This window comes from Protopterus annectens, chromosome 2.part0 (assembly GCF_019279795.1).
Source record: "Protopterus annectens isolate FY-2018-M chromosome 2.part0, PAN1.0, whole genome shotgun sequence".
NCBI lineage: Eukaryota > Metazoa > Chordata > Ceratodontiformes > Protopteridae > Protopterus > Protopterus annectens.
Genome location: NC_056728.1, coordinates 605206464 through 605231381, shown reverse-complemented (window position 1 = coordinate 605231381; position 24918 = coordinate 605206464). Strand labels below are relative to the sequence as shown.

Sequence of the window (24918 nt, the reverse complement as noted above, 5' to 3'; positions counted from 1 at the left end):
GTGGGCAGCTCCTTGGCCCAGCCCTATGCTGGTCCTGCTGCAGCTGTTTTCGCAAGATCATATTATGTAGCATAGCACATACCATGACAATTTGGGTACATGTAGTTGGTGTGTACTGCAAGGCTCCACCAGATGTGTCCAGACACCGGAACCGTGACTTGAGCAGCCCAAACACACGCTCTATTACATTACGTGTTTGTGCGTGTGCCTCATTATGGCATTCCTGTTCAGGTGTGTGTGCGTTTCTGATGGGTGTCATCAGCCACGGCTCCAGTGCATATCCTGCATCCCCCACTAGGTGTCCGTGCGGGATGTCCCCATTGGCAAATGTCTGGTACAGCTGCGTCAAATGCCAGATGTGGGAATCGTGGTAGCTCCCAGGACAGCCAGCACACACATTCATTATTATGCCCTGGGCATCACACACGACCTGGCAGTTGATGGAGGGGAAGCCCTTGCGGTTGATGTATGCCCTACCCCACTCACCGGCAGGTGCTTTGATGCGTATGTGCGTGCAGTCTATTGCACCCACTACCTCAGGGTTCATAGGTTCATAGGTTCATAGGTTCATACTAGGCTATCTGCCCGAGGGCATTTACAAGCCTAGCCCATCGTTTTGTGGCTTACGCCACCCCTTTAGTATGGGGAACTATACCCATTATTTTGCTGTGCCTCTGTCGAGCAGTGACACTGAGGTAATCCCTGGGGTATATCTGCGATCTCCCATCCATTGGTCAAGATTTCTCTTGAACAAGGCCAGCGAGGTGCTCTGCCTCACATGTACCGGGATTTTGTTCCACAGCATAGGGAGTCTTTGGGTGATGAATCTATCCCTCCAGCACGTCCTATTAATAGCCGTGTCAAGGTTTAAGTCTCCGCCTTGTGGCTCTGATGGATCTAGATTTTTGAGGTGAAGCATATTCATCAAATCTGGGTTTGACATGGCCTTGTATGTTAGGCAAAGGTCACCTCTGAGCAAGCGGTGGCGACTGAATAGAGCTGGAGTTCTTTCAGTCGGGCAGCATAGGACAGATTTTTGAGACCCTTTATCCGTTTGGTGAGGAACTTTTGTGGCCTCTCCAGCTGCTGCAAGTGTCGGGTCAGATACATTCCGAATGGGGCATTGTACTCAATCATTGGTCTGATGAGTGATGAGTAAAGGGAGACTATGACCTCCCTTGATCTAGATGAGAATCCCTTCATGATAAGGTGGGCAATGTAGAAGGTCTTCCTAATTACTTTAGCTACATGGGTGTCGAATGACAGACTACTATCAACCTGGGTCCCCAGGTCCCTGATAACTTCTTCTGTGCTCAGTGGATTGCCACCTATTTGGTAGCTAGGGGTAACCTTGTTTTTCCCGAAGGGTATGACTATGCATTTTTGGCATTTAACTTTAGGCGTGGCTCTGGCACCAGTTATCCGTTTCTGTGAGACCCTTCTGAAGGATATCTGTGTCAGATGTGTTTTCTACTATGGCCCAGTTTGCAGTCATCTGCAAACTTTGTCAGCCATAACCCTCATGTGTTTGCTTGTACTTGGAAAAGTAGATGCCAAACAAGAGTGGGCCCAGGACTGAGCCCTGTGGGACACCACTTGTGACAGGCTTTGAGTCTGACATGGCGCCAGCAGCTCTGACCCTGTGGGTTCTGTCACTCAGCCAGTTTGCAACCCATCTTGTGATGTATGGGTTGACATTTAAGCTGATGAGTTTTTCAATGATACCCGAATGGGGTATTGTATCGAAGGCCTTAGCCAGATCGAGGTAGGCTGTATGGACTGCCTTTCCCTCATCAATGGCTTTGGTGACTGTTTCGAAAAAGTCAACCAAGGGTATTCCGCTATTTGCTGGAAGAGACGCATGTTGCTGGCCAATACCTCACGGGCATTGGGGAAGTATACATGATCACCAACATGTGCTGACATGGCATCCAGGAACTGGTGCAGTACCCTGGAAGCTGATGCCTGTGATATCCCCATCATATCGCTAGTTGGTCTCTGGAAGGTACCTGTTGCTAGTATTCTTAGGCCAACACATACCTTGGTTTCCACTGGGATGGGTTCCCCTCTGTTGGTTCTGTGTGTGAGGCGTGGCCTGCACAGCTCCACTATTTGCTGCAGGAGGTCTCTGTCCACTCTATAGCGCTCTACTATCTCCAGCTCATGTAACTCGTGGTAGGTGACCCTGGGCCTGTACACTCTTCTCTGTCTCCTCACTGCGGGTTGTCTGGCACCATCTGCATTGTCACCACCCTCAGCAAGTCGCCTATGTCTCATTATGACAGCTATGGCAGCCCCTAACATTTATGCTCTGAGTTCAGCTTTTTCAGTTTTCACTTCTGATAACTTAACTCCTGTCTTGCAGTGTCTCTTGAGAGAAACATTCTGCACTGCTGTTTGCAGAGTTTTAAGTGCTGGGCTGGCCTAGTATTCTGCCTGTGTAATTGCCTGCATCTAATTGTTTTCACCTGCTAGCTCCAGCAGTATTCCCTGCTAACTTCCTAGTACATCTGTTGCTTCCTTTTTCCTCTCTGTTTCCTCAGGGTGGAGCCGTGTGCAAACCAGCAGAAACACGCTCACAGTGGCTTACACGCGCGCACACATACTTACACAGTTTTGGATCTGCTTATTCAGATTAAAACGCGTGCACGCCCACGCAAACGGTGTTAAACATCTCCCAACACGCTCCCACATGCTCAGTCTGCCTTACACGCGCGCACACTGTCTTACACGCGCGCACACCGCCTTACTCGTGCTTCATGGCGCGCACACGTGCGCATACACGTCCAGCAAGAAACTTTGGTGTAGGCAACAGTGTACACCTTCCATTTCTTGACTTTCTCATGTTTACTTAGTGGCACACCTCCTTCCTTGATATCTGTCTGACATCTGTCATGTAACTCTACCCTCCAATGAACTCCGTCCCTTTCTACCATTCCCCCCTGTGATGTCACCTATCTCCTACTCTGTTCCTCCCCCGTATGTAACTCTTACACTACTCAGAATGTGCTCATTTGCTATGTGACAGTGGAATTCAGTATCCTTACACTCATTTGCATCAGATTGCCTACTAATGCTTAGTTACATCTCTTAGACTTAGCTTCCCCCCTTGACAACCACTACACGGTGGCCATGTTGGTTTTGCTCTGCTGGTCCCTCCATTGACATTCCATGTATCGCATAAAACCTACATTTGTAGGTTTAAAACCTTTGTTTTTATGTTCTATGCAGCGCAGCCCGTTTGCGCTGGGCTGCGCTGGGTTTACACATCGGCAATTGCCGAAAAAAAAAATATATATTTTTAATATTTTTGCATGGGGTTACCTTGCCAATGGCCACATATTTGGCCATTGGCATGCTGCCTATAACATGTGCACCCTTTATTTGGAGCTGACATGGCTCCATTGCCGTGTTGGCAGAAACGTACTCAGTTGTCAACTGAGTACATTTCTGCAGCTAACACGGCTCTTACACGGGCTGTTCTTGGCTTCCTGGATCGCTAATCAGCCTCATTTGCATGCTATTCGGCTGCAAGTGGGCTGATTAGCTTAGCCACGCCCACTCCGTGTAAGAGCCGTTTTAGCCTGACTCTTACAAGGACTTTGGGCTGTTCCTGGATCGCGAAGGCTGCATGGAGTCTTACACTACTCTTAGACTCCATGCAAGCCTTCGTGAATCCGGCCCATAGAAAACATATCAGCTCTACATATATTATGACCTGTGTACATTTAAGCCCCATCTCCCATCTCAACAACCCCAGATTACAGCCCATTCACTTAAACATGCTTTTGTCTAACGTCTCTTCTCTTTTTGCACTGTAATGGCTACATTTCTTAATACTAAAAAAGAAGAAACAGAAAAAGAAGAAGAAAAAAGGCATTAGTTTAATAACTTTTGTGATGATGTGAGGTATTGCCAGCTATGTCAGGAAAAGTATGTCCTACATTGCATGTGTAACATGCCAGCATTGCTAGCTGGAGTTTTGCAAATAAATATATGTCATTTTTATAGGTTCATAGGTTCATAGGTTCATAGGTTCATACTAGGCTATCTGCCCTAGGGCATTTATAAGCCTAGCCAGAATGTGTTTGGCTTTCACCACCCATTTTAAATTTATTTTGCTATGCCCTTTTTCGAGGTTAGTATACTGTGCCTCTATCTAACAGTGACACAGAAGTGATACCCGGGGTAAACCTACGATCTCCCATCCACTCATCAAGATTCCTCTTGAAGAGAGTCAATGAGGGACTCTGCCTAACCTGGACTGGGATTTTATTCCAGAGTGAAGGGAGCCTCTGGGTTATGAATCTGTCCCTCCAGCATGTCCTATTTATTTCAGTGCTGAGGTTCAAGTCTCTCAAGCGTAGCTCGATGGGATTTGGATTTTCTGAGATTCAGAATGTCCATTAATTGTGGGTTGGACATGGCTTTATCAGTCAGGCACAGATCACCTCTGAGCAGGCGGTATGCCACTGAGTAGAGCTGGAGTTTCTTTAACCGGGCAGCATATGGCATCTGTTTGAGCCCTTTGATCCTCTTGGTGAGGTACTTTTGGGGTCTTTCCAGTTGCTGCAGGTGTCTGGTAAGGTACATCCCAAAAGGGGCATTGTACTCAATTATGGGCCTGATGAGGGATGAGTAAAGAGGCACGATGACCTCCCTGATCTAGATGTGAATCCTTCATGATTAGGTGGGCTATATAAAATGTTTTTCTAACCACTTTGGCCACTTGGTTGTCAAATGAGAGATTGCTATCAACTTGGGTCCCCAGGTCCCTAATTACTTCTTCTGTACTTAATGGGTTTCCACCTATGTGGTAATTTGTGGGCACTTTGTTTTGCCAAAGGGATGACTATACACTTTTTGGCATTTAGCTTGAGGCCATGGCACTGGCACCAGTTGTCTGTTTCTATGAGGCCCTTTTGGAGGATGCTTGTGTCGGCTGGAGAGTCGATTATGGCACCCAGTTTGCAGTCATCTGCGAACTTGGTCAGCCACAGTCCTTCTGTGTTGGCCTGTACCTCCGAGAAATATATACCGAACAAGAGAGGTCCCAGGACTGAGCCTTGTGGGACACCACTTGTAACTGGTTTGGTGTCTGACATGGCTCCAGCAATTCTAACCATGTGGGTTCTGTCCTTGAGCCAGTTTGCAATCCATCTAGTGACATAGGGGTTTATATTTAAGCTGGTGAGCTTATCTATAATGCCCGAGTGGGGTATTGTATCGAAGGCTTTTGCAGGTCCAGGTAGGCTGTGTGGACCACCTTCCCTCTCAATGGCCTTGGTGACTGTTTCAAAGAAATCAACCAGGTTTAAGAGGCAGGATCTGCCCTTAACAAAGCCGAACTGGGTAGGATCCAGTGTTTGTAGGTCCCCAATATCTTTATTTATGAGGTCCATGATGATCCTTTCCATAGCTTTGCAGACCAAGCTAGTCAGGCTTATGGGGCGATAGTTTCCAGGATTCGTCGAGGCACCACCTTTATGGAGAGGGACCACTGTTGCTGTACGCCACTCTTTGGGCACATATCCTGTAGTAAGGCTGAGATTGAACAGTAGTTTTATGTTTGGGTTTAGCTCTTCTTTGAGTTCATGTAGGACGCAGCCCTGGACACCATCTGGTCCCATTGATGCTGTGTTTTTTGCTTTGGAGAGGGCGGCTCTTACCTGAGCATCTGAGATGTCAGGGGGGCAGCACTCTGCTGGGATAGATATTTGCCCTTTTGGTGGGGAGGGGGCAGAAGTTTGCGCTGAACCTGTCAGCTAGGATGTTGGCAATGTCTGTGGGTTCGGTGTATTTTTTGTCATTTTGGACTAATTCTGAGCATATCTGGGAATTACCACCCAGGTTCCTAACATAACTAAAGAAAGCCTTGTGATTATCCTTAGTGTCCTGTGCAATTTTTCTCTCAAAGCTGGCCTTAGACAATTTTATGTGTGCCCGTAGTTTTTTGCTAATACTGATCAGTGATGCCTTCCCTTTTTGGGATTTTGCTTTATCATTTAGTAGCTTCCTCCTTCTATTGTATAGTTTGTTTATGGCTGGGGTCCACCAGACAGGACGTTTGCCTTTGAAGGATTGGGTCTTGGTTTTATTTGGGATCGCATGATCCATGCATTCCTGAAGGTGTTCATAGAATGCGTTTATAAAGGATTCTGCGGTCTGGGCTGTATTTTCCACAGGCCCGGGGGCTTTGAAGGATTCCACCTCAGTTTTGAGGAGTGTAAAATTTGCTTTAGAGAAGTTTTTCACTGTGGTTTTCTGGGCAGGGAGGGTCGGGATGTGAATATCCAGTGAGATTAGTTTATGGTCTGATCTTACCAGTGAGGGACACACTTCTGGTCTGGAGCATAGAGTCCCCATGTTGGTGATGATCAGGTCCAGTATGTTTTTCCCTCTTGTGGGAGTGGTAACAAGTTGTTCCATAGCATTTGAGTTTATAAATTCTAGGAACCTTTGGGCTAGGGTGTTGGAGCTAGAGTAATGCTCCCAGTCTATGTTTGGGTAGTTGAAGTCGCCCAATATAATGGTGTTTGGAGAGACCTTCATATTTTCCAGTGTTCTCAGGAAGGCCGAGTGGGGTTCCTGGGTTTGGGAGGGTGGTCTGTAGCAGGCTATAAACTGGAAGGCAGTTTTACCCACTGTTAGTTGCACATGGATAGTCTCTGATGCTTCGTGCTTTGCCACCAACCTGGAAGTGTGGGTATCTTTGATGAATATCGATACTCCCCCTCCTTTTGTGGTTCGGTCCAAGTTTTGGGGCCGAAAAGCATGGTATGAGGTATAACCTGGTAGTGCTGGGGTGCTCTCGGGAGCCCTGAACCAGGTTTCTGTTACTGCACAGATATCGATGTTCTCCATGCTAAGGAGAGTTTCAAGTATCAAACTGATTGGTACAGGTGCTTGTGTTAAAATGCATTTGTAAAGATGCTTGTTTTAAAAATGCATTAACAGTGGGTCCTGTTGGACAGAGAATAAATACACATGTATGTCAGACTGTATCATAACAGTTGACATTAATGTATTGTAACAGAGGATACTGGAAGAGAAGAGGTTAGTCTCAGTCCAGCTGACTTTGAAAATGTCTGAAATTAAATGACCTGACTTAAGCCATAAAGATTATATCTTACAGTTCTGATTGCAACCAGAGACAAAATTTCTGTAAAAACCAGGACTAGGAATCCCACTGTATTGTCCTTAGGAATGAACTAATTGCTAACCTGGAAGGGTGGAAGTTTCTGAAATGGTTTTATCACTTCCAGATACTATAACACATCTTAGCAATGTTCTATGCATGTATGGGAACACATATGTGCAAGATTCTGTCTCCGTTGCTAGTAAAGAGGGTAGTGTGGGAACTAGAAGTCAGGTGAACAGATGTATGTGATGTCATTCTGTAATTCAGCACTGAAATGATGTTTTAATATCAGATGAGACAGAAGTCTCAGGGCAGTCTGTTTGTGAAACCTGACAAAGAAGGGCTCCTCATCCCCTTCATCTTGCCTTGCTCTAGTAAGTGAACTATGGGACAGTAATTATTTAGATTAGTCAGGAAAATATAGTGAGATTAGTTAAGTACTGTTTTTCTGTATCAGTGTAAACCTTTCAACCTGTGTTATTTATAATATTTCCTGTGACTGAAACTTTGGTGTTTATTATAAATAGAAATTTAGTATTTTCATGTTCTTTTATTATTTATTATTAAATATAATTAAACATGTCATTGTGACTGGTCCTTTAGAGAATATTTTAACCTTTGAGAGTACTTATATTTATTTGGTGACACTGTGGCCACTCCTGAAAACCTTGCTGCATTGGTCAAACACTACAATTTGTATTATCATTAATTTTACTAAGTATAATTGGATACCCTGGTAAGACCCTTAGAGTAGCTGTCTTTGGAGTATTCTGGTGGCAATATCTACCTTATAGTATGGGAATAGGGAGCATACCTGGTAAATCTGTGCCAGCCTTTCCCAGGTTTGTGTGTGTGTGTGTGCTTGTGTGTGTGTGTGTGTGTGTGTGTGTGTGTGTGTGTGTGTGTGTGTGTGTGTGTGTGTGTGTGTGTGTGTGTTAGCTACTTGGAGCAGGGACAAAGATCACTGGTTTCACAAAGAGGGTTGTGGAGGACCAGGCTTGGAACACTCGGCTGAGACTCAACTCTATAGTTGTGGTCAATCTGGAGTCTTATTTGGGGCCTGGTGGGAGAAAGGAAAACCCAGCCCCAGGACGGGAGTGTGGTCCCTGTGTTCTCTTAATGGAAATTGTGCTTTGCACAGAGCTGCATCTAGAAGTACTATGTGTATCTATTTTTGTTCCAAGTGAACATCCCTCACTGGTGCCAGTGGTGAGAATTGAGGCTCCTTGATTACTGGCCCAGAGGACAGATATCACAACTTTATCACATACAAGAACAACTCAAAGTACTTTATTGTAAAATGTGCAATTTATATTGTGAAAAGTTTCATAGAAACATTGTTAAGAACAAAAAGTTTTTTCTTTGCAGGGATCCAGGCACTGTACTTACTAGCCAGTAACCAAACTTTATTCAAGCTGACAATATCACTGGCTTTTCTTTCTCATTTTCTGTTTTCACACTGGGACAGATGAAGTTAAGCTGATGATCAGTGTGCAGTCATCTCAGATGTCAGAGTGCAACACTCTTTAACCAGAAAGTTAAACATTGTAAAAGGAATACAGCAGGAAGGAATGAGTTATTGGTTATCATTCACATAGCTGTGTCTGTTCTTCGGATATAGAAGGCTAAGTGGTGAATTCACAAATAATGTTAAAGCTGCTTCTGATGAATTCTTAGCTGAAATGTATTGGTTACAGACAGCTTTAAACAGACAGTCTTTGAAATTGACATACTGTGTATACTGAACGAATAGCACAAACACTTGCTGCTCTGATGTAGTAGATGTAAACTAGAATTCACTATATTTATAAAAAACAAAGAGGATGTACATGTTGGAATGAATTGCTTAGAGAATTGTGTACTTTGCCTCCTTGTGTAAATTTGATCTTTGAAGCACTTATTCTAACAGTCAGTTTCTACCTTCTGCCAACTCTCACTGGTGCAAAATTTAAATAAACAGTTGGTACTAATGAATTAAATAATGCACCTAACCTGCATTCTACCAAGGAGCTGTTAAGGCAAATATCAACATTTTCACTCTATTCTTAGGAGATCTGAATGAGAATATGGCAATTCACTTTTTGATTTGATATGGTCTTAATGAGGGGCTTTAGTGGTAGGTTCAAGGATTAAAATGTCAACACTCTAAAGGCTGATGCAGAAAGTAAGAATAGGTTTGAAAATAATTTTGACTATGCAGTTTCTTAGAGAATTATCCTTATGCCAAGGTACAGTGATCTTAGACTTCATATACATAAGTTGCAGGAGTGTGTGTGTTTGTGTGTGTGTTGGGGACATAGCCTCCATGTCATGGGTTGTAGAAGGTAAATCTCATCATACTCAAATGATTTAATAGTGTCAAACTGAGTTTCAACATTTGCTGTTTATATACAAATCACACTTTTGTATTTGCATTTTTAAATGTTGAAGTTATGAGTTCCAGGCACTGCAGAGACTAAAAAAATAACACTTATACAATTAAACATGTATTTCAAAGGATTAAAATAATTAAAGGAATGTAATATAAAACTTGCAGACATGCTGCAATAAATATTTAAAAGCATAACTTTAAATAATCTCTTATTGAGGATAAAAGTCAAGCAAAAAACTTACATAATCAAATACATTTTTGGGACACTTGAATCTGTCAGTGTAGTGTATTCCAAAGATTTTGAGTCAGCTTGACAAGTATATTATATTCTTTTCCAGAATTAAAATGCACATCACAGTGAAGCCACTGAAATGTGACTAAATTATCTAATTTGCATTATTCAATATAAAAATGCATTTAGACTTAAAACTCAAAAGAACTGCCTTACATTTTTTGAGGAGGAAGGTCCCCTTATTTCTTTTTCATTTCCTTGCTTAAATAGGCCAACTCCATTGTCACAGACCAATGGAAAAAAGGCGAAGGACACCTAAATTGAACACTATCGCATTCCAGTGTCACCGCTCAAAGGGAATTTAGAGGAAAAGTCTATAAGTGAAATAACTCAGTGAAGGTGCTCTGAGTGGCAAGAGGTTAACCTGGTAGAAACTGGAGATAGAAAGCAATAGTGTGTCTACAGATAGTCAATAAACATCCTATGGTCAGTGGAGTCAAATGTCACCATGTGATGGAGGATGACTTGGGCAGAATACAGCCTTTGGTCCCTCATGAACACCATGAAGTCATTCACTACCTGAAAGCAGTCTCATTACAGTAAGTAGTTTAAACTAATTAACTTAACTTGTTTATTGTTATATTCCTGCTTGCAATAAATTGGATTACAGTTTTTTTTTTCACATTTATCAGTGGTGCTGCCATTTTTGATAAAATATAGTCTGAATTTGATGAACTGTGCATGTTTACTGGTGTATCTGTGCATTTCCTAGGTTTAAGATGAGAAGTAACTAGTTTAAACCCAGATAGGGTTGAATGCATACCATTTTCTTAATAACTTGACATACAGAAGAACATAGAAATAGGAAGGTAATTTTTCTCAGTATGTATAAATCTAGGGAGGGCTTCATGAACATTAGGTAAAAACTGCCTCTTTAAGAATTGGTGAAAAAACAGTTCCCAAATTGGAACACAGAGACTGGAAACTAACAGCACCTAGAGATTATGGACAAGTTAAAACAAGCCTCATGTGTTTTGGATTAAAATCACAAGTGGCAAAACACTGAGTTGAGAGTAACTGCATGGTCTCTTCAAATCTGATACATGAAAAGGCCATCCAGTAAAGGTATCTATGATTGATTACTGCCTAGCTCAGTGAAAATTTGTCAAGGATTAGCATTTCTTATCAAGGTAGCCTCATCCACATAGAACTGAGAAGTATTTTCACATTCTGAGGATGAAAAAGTTATCCAGGACATTTAACAGACTAACTAGCCCAGTGTCAATAACTCAAATGATTTAATGAGGCAGAAATATTCTAAAACACTGCCTTTTTGTGATCACTAAATGGAAAACTCTATAATAGAAATCTAAGATTTTTTGAGTATATCAGTGCTTTGGGGTGATATGATTACTTGCAAACATATTTCTGAATACTCTGTTGTTGATGGAAAAGAAGCATTGGGATCATGATCTCTGTGTATAATACTACAGCAAATAACATTAAATGTCCAGAATTTAAAGAGATAACTAGAAGAGGATGAAGGAGGCAAGCTGAGTGCAGAAAGTAAAAGGTGACTTCAAAAGTGCATGTACAGGCAACATGGTTGGGTCTTGGAATATATTAACTATGTCCTGCTCCTTTCATCTTCCTCCTCAGCCTTCTAACCTCCTTACAACTTTATTTATCTCCTCTCATTCCCCACATCTTTCCTCTCCTTCTATATCCCCTTTCCCACAATTTTTTTCTCTCATATTTCTTAATATAACACTACTAATTTCTCCTTAATCACCTAATCTAACATTTAAACTTTCATTTTTACTTCTACCCACTCTACTCCTTCCTCTTGCAGTAATATTGCTAATCACAAATCACTAATCCTTTCCCCTCCAGAGCCATCAAATATTATTTTTCCTTAAAAAGATGTCTATTATTTATATCTTGCCAAATATATTTTCTATTTGGTTATTTCTGTCTATACAGAAATGCAAATTACTATGTACATTATCCACCTCCTGTTATACGTCATGCATTCTATGCAATTTCTGTCATAACTTTATACCATGTGTTTTTTATGTTATTCAGTTGACATGTTTTGTACTATTATTGTCATTTTTTAAATAACTGTGAAACCTTTCTCCCCAGGCCTCTGCTAAAAATGGGTCCTTGACCAACTTGGACTTTCCTGGTTACAAATGTCAATCAATCTATCAATAAATAAATAAATCAAATGTCATTGTTGACACTGGGCTTAAACTGCTTTTGGATAACTGGTACTGGTTGGTCAAATAGGGCTGGGCAGAAATAGCACATTAGCAGCATTTTTCAGCATATTGTTAGACTTTGCCTTCTAAGGGTATTAACATATGGTACAGTATAATCTGCAAAGTTTAAATAAGAATGTCCTTTTGTATTACATAATGGACTCAAATTCAGTAATAAGCAAGTCAAGTGCATGTCTTTATTCGTGAAAAATAATAGAAATTTGCATCACTTCAGAGTAACTGGACCTAATAGTATACTGTCTGGGTCCATTTGAAGAAATCTGCAAGTTTATATCCACATATCAAAAAAGTTGTATTATCTCTTCATATATTCTATTTCTTGAGTGCCTAATTTGGTTTTAAATACTTTTAAAGTACCATTTTGTTAAGTTATTCCATAATCATGCAAAATAATGTGCTACAACCATACCTAATTTTTATTGGCATTAATATCTAGTTTTAGTTGTGGATTAATTGACCTTATCTCAGGTCAATAGGAAAGGTGTTTCAAAAACAGAGACTTGAAGATAATTAGATGAGTCACAAGTTCCCTCTTAGCAAACTCTGAGAAATGGAAAGCAGAGAAAAAAAGAAAAACATTTTGGCTTTCATGATCAAGTCATTTTATTTCAAGTACTCTTGAGAAACAGTTTTGTTTTTCATCTGGCTAATTACATGGTTCACTAAATAAAAAAAGAAAAACAAATTTTTTCTGTGATTTTTGTCCAATTAATGACATCAAGCAGAGTAAGGATTTGTGAGATATCATTTATGGTTATTGCACTGCACCTGCAAATATCCTCGCTATTGCAGACCTAAAAAGTTAAGCTTGTTTTCCGATAACTTAAATGACACATAGAGTGGATAATCTCAAGGAAAGCTGATAACTGTATATTTTCCATTTGCATAATAAAAATTGTGATATAACTTTTATACTGCCTACTAAGTACTAGTATATACAAAATGAACCAGCACATACTCTGGTGTTTAAAATGTATGGTAGCAGTAAGTATATGACAGCATCCAAAACTGTAAAACACTAACCATTTGTAGTCTCTCTGTCTCTGTACCTGGTGGTATATGGGACAGGATATGCTCCATGTACTACTAACATTTATGATCAGGTCTTTCTCATTGTAATCAAGTAGTTATATGTTCTCAAAATACAGCTTTATTTTGTTCTGCTCTCAAGATGAATTTCTTGACATTGATTTTTGAACATATACCAACTTGATTATGATCAGAGATCTTTTTATAATTTCCTGTGTAGTACATAGATCACACTGATTATTATCCAAAGCTTTGAGGAAAAACAGCCCTGTTATGTACCTCTCTAATGTTAAAGAGGTGCAATTTAAATGTTGTTATGCATTAATAAGAGTAAGTATTATACTTGAATGTACATAACATTCACCATGCAGTGGGGGCAACGTGACTTTAAAAACTGTATTGCACATCTTACAGTCATACACAAAAATGGCCTGAATTAAGTGTTTAACAGCTTCAAAAAAAGTTCCTAACCCCATAACCCCATAGGTATTCCAAGGCCATAGAGTCTCATCTCCATTCTTGCCTTGCCTCAGCTCTTCGTCACTCTAGAAGTACCTAAAGGATGCAAGTGAGTCATACTGTTTAACATGCACGGGAAGGTTATTCCAGACATTTAGATGGCAGTGGGTTATAAACCCATCGCTCCATCATGTTTTTTTTATCTGTTGGTGAAGTTTCCAGTCCCTGGTTCTAGAATTGGTGGAGATACTGGACTTGTAGAGAAACAGGAGGTCAAGGTGAATCAGGTCTCTTTATAGTTTGGTAAGCAAAACAGACATCTCTCCTTAAATGTCTGCAAGACAGAAAATAAAGGGACAGAGCTTCCAGCCTTTCTTGGTCGCTCAGGACTTTAGGCCTGTGATATTTTCAGTTAGGGCCCCTTGGGGCTCTTTCTAATCATTTGATATGTTTAGTTAGACACATCCCAAAGAGTTTATTATACTCTGTAATTGGCCTGATCAATGCTGAATATAAGGGAATAATTACCTCTTTAGACTTTGACAATATTCCTTTGGTAATTAGCTGGGCTAAATAAAAGGATTTCCTGGCAACCATTGTTTTCCTGATGGTTAAAAGACAGGGAGCAATAAAACTAAGTACCTCGGTCACCAACATTTAAATTTTTCAGAGGTGTGTTGTGTAGACAGTATGATGAGAAGATAGGTTGTCTGCCAAAAGGGATGATACTACATTTTATACCATTTCATTTAAACTAATTTTTAGTGTCCAAGAGTTTGGGCCGAGTTCATTCTGGAGGGTGTTTGTGTCATAGGGTGACATAAAAAGCAAACCCAGTTTGCAATCATCCACAAACTTTGTAAGATAGAGTTCTTCACTCTCTGCTTAGAGACTCGAGCTGTAAACAGCACAAAAGACCAGTCGCAGCACTGATCCCTGAGGTACACTTTTGGTCACTTTCATACTTTCTGATGAGGTACCTGCAACTTACACTGTGTGTATTCTCTGTTTCAGCCAGTTTGCTATCCATCTTACCACATATGGGTTGATTTTTAAAAGAGCTGTCCTTTGTATGATGCCAGCATTGAGAATTGTATCAAAAGCCTTTGCGAGATCAAGATACACCACACGGACTGTTTGGCCACTTTCTGCAGTCTATGTAATGTTTTCATTTTTGATATGTCCTTGAAAAGAGGGAGATTGGAACTGCTAAATAATGTAAGGAGTTTCTTCCTTTTCTTGTATAGTTTATTTATGATGATGGATCACCACGGTGATTTGTTTTTGAATTTCCCACCATGCTTGGTCCTGACAGGTACTGTTACCTATGTATTTTTCTAAATGGGTATAAAGTCCTTATTGAAACTTGATGCTGTATTATGGATTGAAGAACTGCAGTCACACCTGTATTTTGATATTTTGTCAGTATATTAAGGTTTTGAATGTCTTTAGTCATTAAACAATTCAATGGGATTTGCTGTACTTACTTTTGGGAGTTTAAAGGAGAAGGTCACAAGTTTATAGTTACGCTTCACAAGAGACAGAATTACTAATAATGTTTATCTAACAGTGGGGACACTTTGCTTCTGGTCACTGTTTTCATAAGACAAGGTAAACAGGTAAACATGGGATTCAATAAAGCCTACACTAAGTTCTCTGTTCTGAGTGATCAGACAACACAGCCATAACTCGCACCTTCTCCCTCCTAATTTTAGTTTTCCTGCTGATATTCTTGCAGCTTTAAATATTGACAGGAATTTATACAAGTTACCACAAAGTGCAGACTACATGTACACTTAGAGTAATCTATCTGAGTGACTAGAAAGCACAAAAAAAAGTGATAAGTATGTTCTTGAATACTTATTATGTACACTTAATGTAGGCATTATTGAATCTGGCCCTATAAATAACTATTACGTTTGTAATATTTTGTAAGCAACTTACAGTATCTCAGCAACCACTCATGTTACATGCACATTGTCAGCAGTATTTTGTTCATCCTGCTGTGAGCTTTCATATCAGACTAATCAGTTCTCTTTGTGATACTTGCTTGTTGAGATATTTAGGAAAAACATGAAATTTATGACAATATTCTTTGCCTGCACTAGACAAAGGTGAATTATCAACACAGTTGCATGTGTCACTGTGTAAGCTTCAAGATTAAGTAGTTTAATACTTTCTATGTAGCATAGTTTTGAAATTATTAATGCAAATCTGAATAAGCAATATTTGACTCCTAGAGACATCAGTAGGATGTAACTTCAGGAAACACCTGGAGGCGTCACCCGGCTGTAATAATTCACCTATCAAGTTTCACTTCACTCCACCCTTGATGTAAATTGTCTTGACATCCATGTCTTAAACATATAATAAGCTGGCTGTAAACTACAAACCTAATTATAATCGACTGTGTTAATCATATGATTAATCAACTATAATCAATCATTTTAACATTAAATGAGTTAGAAAAGTAATATGTTGATAAAATGACAGCAAATCAAAGAAAACTCACCTGGAAGTGTCTGTGTCATGATAGTAAAGCTAATCCAGGCTCCAGTCTGCAATGATAAAGACATAATCATTACCACATGCCAGTATCATATTCTATCATATAGCTGCATTGTCTACAGGTTTCAGAATGTTAAGGATGGTGACAATGTATGTATATCTATCTATCTATCTATCTATCTATCTATCTATCTATCTATCTATCTATCTATCTGAGTGTCTATCACTATACACACACACACACACACACACACATACACACACACACACACACACACACACACACACACACACACACACACACACACACACACACACACACACATATACAGGTCTATATCAGATGATTGACTACTTGGAAACTCAAAAAAAAATAGAAAAGACCATAAGACTGAGTTTCTGAAAACTCAAATGTCAGAACCCCCCCCCCCCCCACCAAAATGCCTTTTTTATGCTTTTGCAGGGTGGCAAGCATTCCTGCACTCCTCACACCCCACTACAGTGAAGAAAAGATAAATTACCTGATTCGCACTGTACCATGATCTCCATTCAAAAGTTTTGAGTTTTCAAAAACTTGATTATATTGTCTCAACCATAGATGAACTGATAGGGACCTATATATATATATATATATATATATATATATATATATATATATATATATATATATATATGTGTGTGTGTGTGTGTGTATGTGTGGGTCTATGAAGGTTAATGTTAGATTAATGATTAAGGAAGAGGTAAGTTCAGTAATATCCAAAAATATTTTTCAAGACCAACCATAACAACAGGCAGAAGTAAAAAAGTAAAAAACACAATTTCATTTAAAAGGTGAGTGCTTTCATGCATAACGGAGCACTTCTTCAGACCAAAATAAAGCAATTAAAAAACAACAGCTCTTATATAGTCAATGCATCAAATACAATCAGCCACATGTTCAAATACCACTGAAGCTATTTAAATAAATGACGAGCTTTAAGAATTAAAGTTTGGTAATATGCTAGGGTAACTGCTAGTGTGCATTGTGTGTGTGTGTGTGTGTGTGTGTGTGTGTGTGTGTGTGTGTGTGTGTGTGTGTGTGTGTGTGTGTGTGTGTGTGTCTTGCTTAGTGTTAGGCATAAGGTAAGGTTATTTTTAGCATAATTTGTAAACCTGAAATTAGGTTTATGCTAGGGTTAGTGTTAGTAAATATAAGGTGGGGGAGGTTAAAATGTGATTTTTAATTGAGTTTAACAGACATCTAATGGTAACTGAATAGCAGAAGTTGTAGTACCTATAATAATCACTCCATGATGTTATTTATGATCCCTAGAGTATTGTGAACAGCCATCATGGAACAGATAATTAGAATAACTGGAAAGTGGACTTTAGCTAGTAATGAAGTGGTACATTATATAATTTAAAAGAATGTCAGTAACTATGGGCAGAAGAAAAACTGAGTAGGTGTACAAAGTAAAGAAGGAAATATGATGGATATGATGTGAGTTAAGTCCTGCATTCGTTGAAGAAGGAAGTGTTGGAACAGCTCTCTGGCTTAGCTGAAGACAGAGATGAATAGGGTGATAGTTGAAAAAGAAAAGTTATGCAAATTAGCAGAATCATAAAATGGGAGGAAAGTGATAAGTTCATAATGAGAACACAAAAATCAAGAATCACAATTATCAAAAGCTTGGATCACAGCTCTTCTAGCAGGATGTTTAGTACACTGTGGGTCGACACAAGAAATGCTCCACTTTCCTTAAGAAATAAATACTGATGGGCTGGACATTGGTATACTGGAAGAGGGAGTAGTTAAGAATGACACAAAACAGGCAGGGATATTTATGAATTCTTCATCCTAAGGATTTACAGTGCACTGCCAGGGGAAATGACATCATCATTATGGAAAGTTTATGAGACTGTGGCCCATGGATAAATACGTATATGGAACAGTAACTTATAGGAGAAATAAACAAAGTGCTTAAGTGACTTTGGGAAGGTTTAGTTCAAGGTCTAAATGTCCTAGTATATTTTTACAGTGAGCTGAGGTGGTGCTTTTTAAGCAAGTGCTAGGATTATTGAGTATTTCCTTATAGATTATACACGCACTGCTGATTGACTGACAGGAGTGTCACATGCCTTATGGAAACAGTTGAAGGAAGAAGAAGAAGGTAACTGTATTTTAATGTACTTCCATCCCAGGAACATCAGAGCAAAGTCTACAGGGAATGGGATCATGTATTTACTTAATTTCATTGATGAAGAGCTGTGACAGTACAGCTTAGAGAAGGAGATTTTTCTCCAGTGCATCTAGTTTCATTTGTGAGACTGAGTCATAACAGCTTTAGATAATGTGCTGCAAAAAAGTTCTCAATGTGGATTTTAACAAGCCTTTTGATTCTGCGACTCCTCCAGCCTTTATTTGCCACCTGTGTGACCTGGAGTAAGTCAATTAACCAGACATTGCTTTCAGGTCACCCTGAAAAGGGACTTTGTATCCAGTGGGCCTACTTCATTAACAAATAGCATTATTATTATTAGTAGTAGTATTAATAATAATAATAATAATAATAATAATAATAATAATAATAATACACCCTGCACTGAGCTTGGAAAGTAAATTTTAATCACTTCTGATAACCTAAAGTATGGATGGATGGATGGATGGATGGATGGAAGGATGAATGGATGATTGGATAGGTGGGTGGGTAGATGGATGAACAAATAGATACATTATACTCATGTCTAAGTCAAGAAGAAAAATGTCCTTTGGTTAAAAAAAATAAGTAAATAACCTAAATAAATAACTTAAATGACTTGCTCCAGTTCACATAGGAGTCAAATAATTTTAAAAAAATAAAAAGCAAAATACCAGGACTTGGAGACGGCTGCAGAATCCAGTATAAAAACCTTTATCCGACATAAGCCCTTTCATGGGTAACCCCACATCTTCAGATGTCTAATGCATTTTAAAACAGCTCATAGTTTAAATATCCTCTTGAGACACATGATTAAAACCAACCAACACATTGTTCTGGTGTGAACAAGCAAATTTAAAGCAACATCCTACAAGGTACATGCCATTAACTAAACTAGAAATCTGAATGTATATGTATACACTTCTAAAAGCCTATGTATAAAGTATCTAGATTCACATTTCCATAACATTTCAGTTTACAGTCACAAGCACAGAATATATCTGCACATATTTACATTTTCCAATTCTGTTCACCAGAACACATATGAGCCTGTAACAAGAAGTCAGTCATTTATCATACAAACAACTCCACAGCACACCTTGCCTAAAAAGCTGACTAAGCTTTCACTTAGGACATTTCTATTCACAAACAAAGAATATATCTGCACATGTCTGCATTTTCCTCTTGAAATGTCCTAAGTGAAAGCTTAGTCAGCTTTTTAGGCAAGATGTGCTGGAACGGAATTGGAAAATGTAAATATGTGCAGATATATTCTGTGCTTGTGACTGTAAACTGAAATGTTATGGAAATGTGAATCTCGATACTTTATACATAGGCTCTTAGAAGTGTATACATATACATTCAGATTTCTAGTTTAGTTAATGGCATGTACCTCGTAGGATGTTGCTTTAAATTTGCTTGATCACACCAGAACAATGTATTGATTGGTTTTAATCATGTGTCTCAAGAGGATATTTAAATTAAGAACTGTTTTAAAATGTGTTAGACATCTGAAGAAGTGGGGTTACCCACGAAAGCGCTTGTGTTGAATAAAAATTTTTATACTGGATTCTACAGCCGTCTCCAAGTATTGGTGTTTTGCTTTTTATTCTGGATTTGTTTTGTGCAGGTCAAGTGAGTTCTAAAGCTTTGGTGGCTGTCTTGTGTTTTTGCTTTTTAATTTTTAAAAAATGCTTGTATGTGCTTCTAAAATATATGTAAAAGGCTTAGGTCATATTCGACTATATGACAGTGCCTCGTAGGGATTATCTGTCTATTACATGCATGATTGATTTTACATTGCACTGTTAAAGAACAAACTGTAACAGCACTGGTTGTACTCAAGGTTACACATCATGGTCTGCAGTACACTAGGAGCAGACCTTCACTGAGGAGGCACACAAAACTTAACATTTATCATTTCTACTTTGTTATGAAATAAACTTCTAACTCAGTACTCCCTATAGCACCCGCCTGTGTTCTGGGTTCATTTTCTTTTCCTCTTGTCACTTTAATTTGTATAAAGATCAGATATTTGTTTGTTTGTCTGTATAACCCATTTACAGTATGAATTCTGAATTTTAAGTGGAAACTGAGGGAGTGATCTGGATGACCAAAGAAGAGTGAAGGCAATTGTGGTACATATGTGGTATTCAGCTTTTACATTTGTAAATTTACTTTAAAGTGACATCGTTTCAAATCTGTCCTCAAGAGGTAATGTTTCTACTGTGTTTATGAGTACCAGGAAATAAGTACAGGTTCGCAAGTAGATTCTAATTAATAAACAGGGAATGTAATAAAAGTAACCAACTTATAGAGGAAAACTTGGTAGTAAGGTTCCAAGATGCAAAAGAATAACAAACAATGTAACCACACAATCAGAACAGGCTTAAAAATAATGAGTAAAACTGAAATCTTAAACGGAAAAATAATTTGACATCATCTCACACAGTTGTAAAGAATCAGATAAATTGCTGTAATAAATTATATTTTATATAAATTGATTAGTACATTACATGAACAGTTAAGTTTATCGCACAGATTTTTATAAATAAGTCAATTGCAATGTAACATAATGAACACATCACAAGTATGGAGAAATGCATACGTTATTACAGAGCTTGCAATTAAGCTGTTCATTAAGCTAAAGTACAATGTAATGGAATATAATACAAGTATGACGGAGAACACCAAACATATAGCCAACATCAAAGTTTTGCATTTAAGCAGTGACAATTAGCCGTGGTTGTGTGTGAGAAAAAGCTATAGTAAATTAAATAGCTGCAAAGTTAGATGTAAAAGCAATTTGTTTTTGTGATTGCAGATAATGTTAATATGACAGTGTGATTGTTACCAAAACCACTTCATTGTTGTCACAAATAAAAATGGCTGATAATATGGCAGTGAAATTTTTACCAAAGCCACTTCATTGTTGTTACAAACAAAAATGGTACACTTGGATGCACAACTCTGCTATAAAGTATATATTACTTACATTGCTAAAACTGACTCCTTCTTTGAATAAAGCTCCAAAATATTATGATAAGTGTAAACTAAGGGTTAACAGGCCAGAAATAATAAAAAGTTAGTTATTAATTATTTCAGAACCTGAAAGGAAAACATTGTGAATGCACCATAGTATCCACGACAATAAAGTGATCACATAAATAGCAAGCCATAGATCATACCAAATGTGCTTACATAAAAAATGTATAACCTTCACAAGCAGCAAGGAAATATTGATGAGTGATGTAAAGGCAAGAACAGACATCCCCTATATAACTATAGAAATGATAACCACTTTCACAAGTCAAAGTTCTGTGGAATAAGCTCAGACCACATATTCAGATTCTGCTTACACAAAGGAAAGAAAAACCTGACTAAACACCTTATCAGTCATGTTACATAAAATGGTGACATGCGAACAAATCACTGAAATACCGCAACTAACTATAGTGGTGCCAATCCAAAGATGGGGTGTCACATCAGAGCAAACCAGTTTTAGATGTATCATCTTGGCCAGCACTCTGTGTAACGTCATGTGCAGAGCCATAACAGAGCTTGTCTAAATTATACAGTGGGCTTACTTCTGTTAAATATGGAACAGTATATGTTTGTTAAGGAGAGAGCTTGCTGTTTGAATCCTATGGTACTCAAGCAAAAGCAACATGGACACTTGAAGAAGGGCAGACCAATCATACTCCTTACTAAAACCCGGCTAAAGCATGTGACACTACCCTATGTAGCAAAAGAAATTGTCGAATTAATATCAGTCATTGTCAATTCATATGTAATTTAAAGGGTAAAACACTGGTTAATAACCAGGCCACAAAAAGTCATGGCAGGGACTTAGCTGCCTATTCCAGCAGGAGTAGCAAGAGGTGCCCCACAGGGCTCTGTATTGGGGCCTCTATTTTTTAGACTATTATTTTCAGACATAAAAGTAGGACATGAGTTATGGATTACCACATGTACTGATGAATGGAAATTGTCACTACCTTCATCATCAACTCCCCCCTTTTCCCCATTTTCTAAATGGGGATGTGGTGTCACATCAAATATTGTCACCTGTCTCGATTGAGTGCTACTGTCATACCTTTTACAATAGTTATGCCTGACTGTCACAGCTCTTCTGTTGTGCAAGCTTCCCATCTATTTGTGTGGTGCCCCAATTTCCTCTTATGTTCTTCATTCCTCTCCCAAATCATCTTTTGCTTTACTGCACACTTACCCAACAACCATAATCTGTTCTTTTTGTCATTCTCTGCATTTGAAGCTACTATAGCTTTGGCTGTGATGTCATTATTCCACAGTGTGCATCCTACCACCTGTTTTAGGCATTTATTTCAATCACCTCCAGCTTCTTCAACTGCTCTACATTTACTGCCAGGTTTCAGTAATACAGTAGTGCTGGTCACAGCACTATTTTCTACACCTTATATTTCAGCTTGTTTGGAATTTTTCTGTCACAACCTGTCCCTGACAGTCAATGCCAATTTACTACAATGCTTCTGATTCTAGCTCTGACCTCCTCATTCAGGATTACTATCTCCTGAACCACCGCTCCTAGATACTTGTAGCTGTTAACCTACTCCACCATTTTCCCTTCTATTTCAAAATTCAGATTCTTCTGCTTTCTAGTCCCTATTTGTTGCCATTATAACCTTCTTGCCCGTACTTTATTCTATACTCTAAGCCTTCAGTTTTATATTGCACTGTCATGCCATTTGCAGAAGTTCCTGTTCAGAGTATACATGTAATGCCACATTATTTACATACATTTTTTGATCTATCCACTCCAACCTATTTACTAAAGTAATTCATAATTTGTATGAACAACAGTGGGCTCAGAGCTGATGGCTGATTTGTATAAACACCTTCTGCAACTCCTCTGTGAGTTCAAACACTTTTTGTACTTGTGTCATTGGGTCCTTGTACAAAGCCTGCAATAATTCTAACACTGTTTTCAGGACTTTAAATCACTGCAGGTCTGCCTAAATCAGCTTTCTTGAGACCTTGTCATATGCTTTATACAAGTCTGGGAATTCCCAGTTGGACTCCTTCCTCATCTCTGACCACTTCTGAACTATCTGTTTTACTGGGAGCATTGGATTGGTTGTGCTGCATTCTGATCTGAATCCAAACTGCTCATTTCCCATCTTGCATTCTACTATTCTGTATTCCTTTAGCAGTCACTGTCTCCAGCATTTTCATGCAGTGTGACAGGAGTCTATTTCTGTACTGCCCACAGCTGTTAATGTCCACATTGTAGTTGTACAATCATGGCAATGAAATGCTTGTTATCCAGTCACCTGAAATACTTCTTTCTTTTCATTCTGTTATGAATACCCTCAGGAGCAATTTCTCCTCTAACTCTCCCATCATCTTGATTATATCTTCTGTGACGTCGTCTGAGCCTGCTGTTTTCCCTGACTACATTTTCCTCAGTGCTCCTCTTACTTATTCTAGAGCTTCTTCTAGAGTGTGATCTTCTTCTAGAGTGTGATCTTCTTCTAGAGTGTGATCTTCTTCTAGAGTGTGATCTGCTTCTAGAGTGTGATCTTCTTCTAGAGTGCGATCTTCTTCTAGAGTGGGATCTTCTTCTAGAGTGGGATCTTCTTCTAGAGTGTGATCTGCTTCTAGAGTGTGATCTTCTTCTAGAGTGTGATCTGCTTCTAGAGTGTGATCTTCTTCTAGAGTGTGATCTGCTTCTAGAGTGGGATCTGCTTTCTCTTTCATCAAAGGCTGTGCCTGAGGTACTAAAGTTACTTTGGTGTTTTATTCATTCAGAAACTGCTGGAAGTACTCCCTCCATCTGCCTTTTATGTCCTATGGACTTATGAAGAGTTTCTTTGTGCACCTGATGATCATCACCACTTTCTATAAGTTGGTGGAATGTCTCTGATGCCTTGCTATTTGATAGTTTGCCACTCTCTTAGACCTTTGGTTATCTAACTAATATTCCTTCTCAGTCTGGTCTGTATTTTCTAACCCTCACTTTTTCCTGTCCTCCTTCTTTCCTTTGACAACTTTCTGGATTTCTATATTCTCCTACCAGCTTTCCTTATGTACCTTATTTCCATGCCTGTCTTGGTTGCATAGCTGTTCTATACTTTTCACACATGCTGTTTTGAGATGTTGCTATTTTTCTTTGGCTCCACTTATGTTCTCTTCTTTCTGAGATGCTAGAGCATTGTGAATTTCCTTGTAGTCTTATGCTCTCCTTCTAGTTACCTTCCAGGTCTGCATCCTAGTCATATCTCTCACACTCCTTCTCACTTATTTCTCCTACCCATAAATGTAAAATTGTAATCTGTCATTGTAAGCCTCTCTATATGCCGAATAATAATATGTAATGACTCTGTACTTTACTGATTGCAGATTTTTTTTCTCATATAGCTGCCTTTCAGTCATTGTAGGTTCATATTGTAACTTTACATTTGTGACTGTTGTATAAAATTACCTATTTTGTTACTAGACCTTTTCTCCCCAGGACTCCGCTGAAAAGGAGGGGCTACCATAGCCCATTAAATTAATTCAATTATCCCAGTCAACAAAAGCAATCAATCAGTCAGTCAATAAATGAATAAATACTCTATCTTAGCTATGAAAACCGGGTAACCTAATTACTTCTAGTGAAAGATATTGAAATTCTAGCAGTATGGTCCACAAGAAATACAGAGCTGATGCTATAATAATAACCTCATCACTAATGT

General features: G+C 38.9%; 1 protein-coding gene across 1 annotated transcript in view; it reads right to left on the bottom strand.

Annotated features, from left to right (window-relative positions):
- Positions 1-24918, bottom strand: part of TECRL (trans-2,3-enoyl-CoA reductase like) — a 1073904-nt gene that overhangs the window by 50865 nt on the left and 998121 nt on the right. The window contains exon 11 of the mRNA XM_044060983.1: positions 16030-16075. Within this exon, the coding sequence (XP_043916918.1) occupies positions 16030-16075 (46 nt within the window). The remainder of the gene's footprint in view (positions 1-16029; positions 16076-24918) is intronic.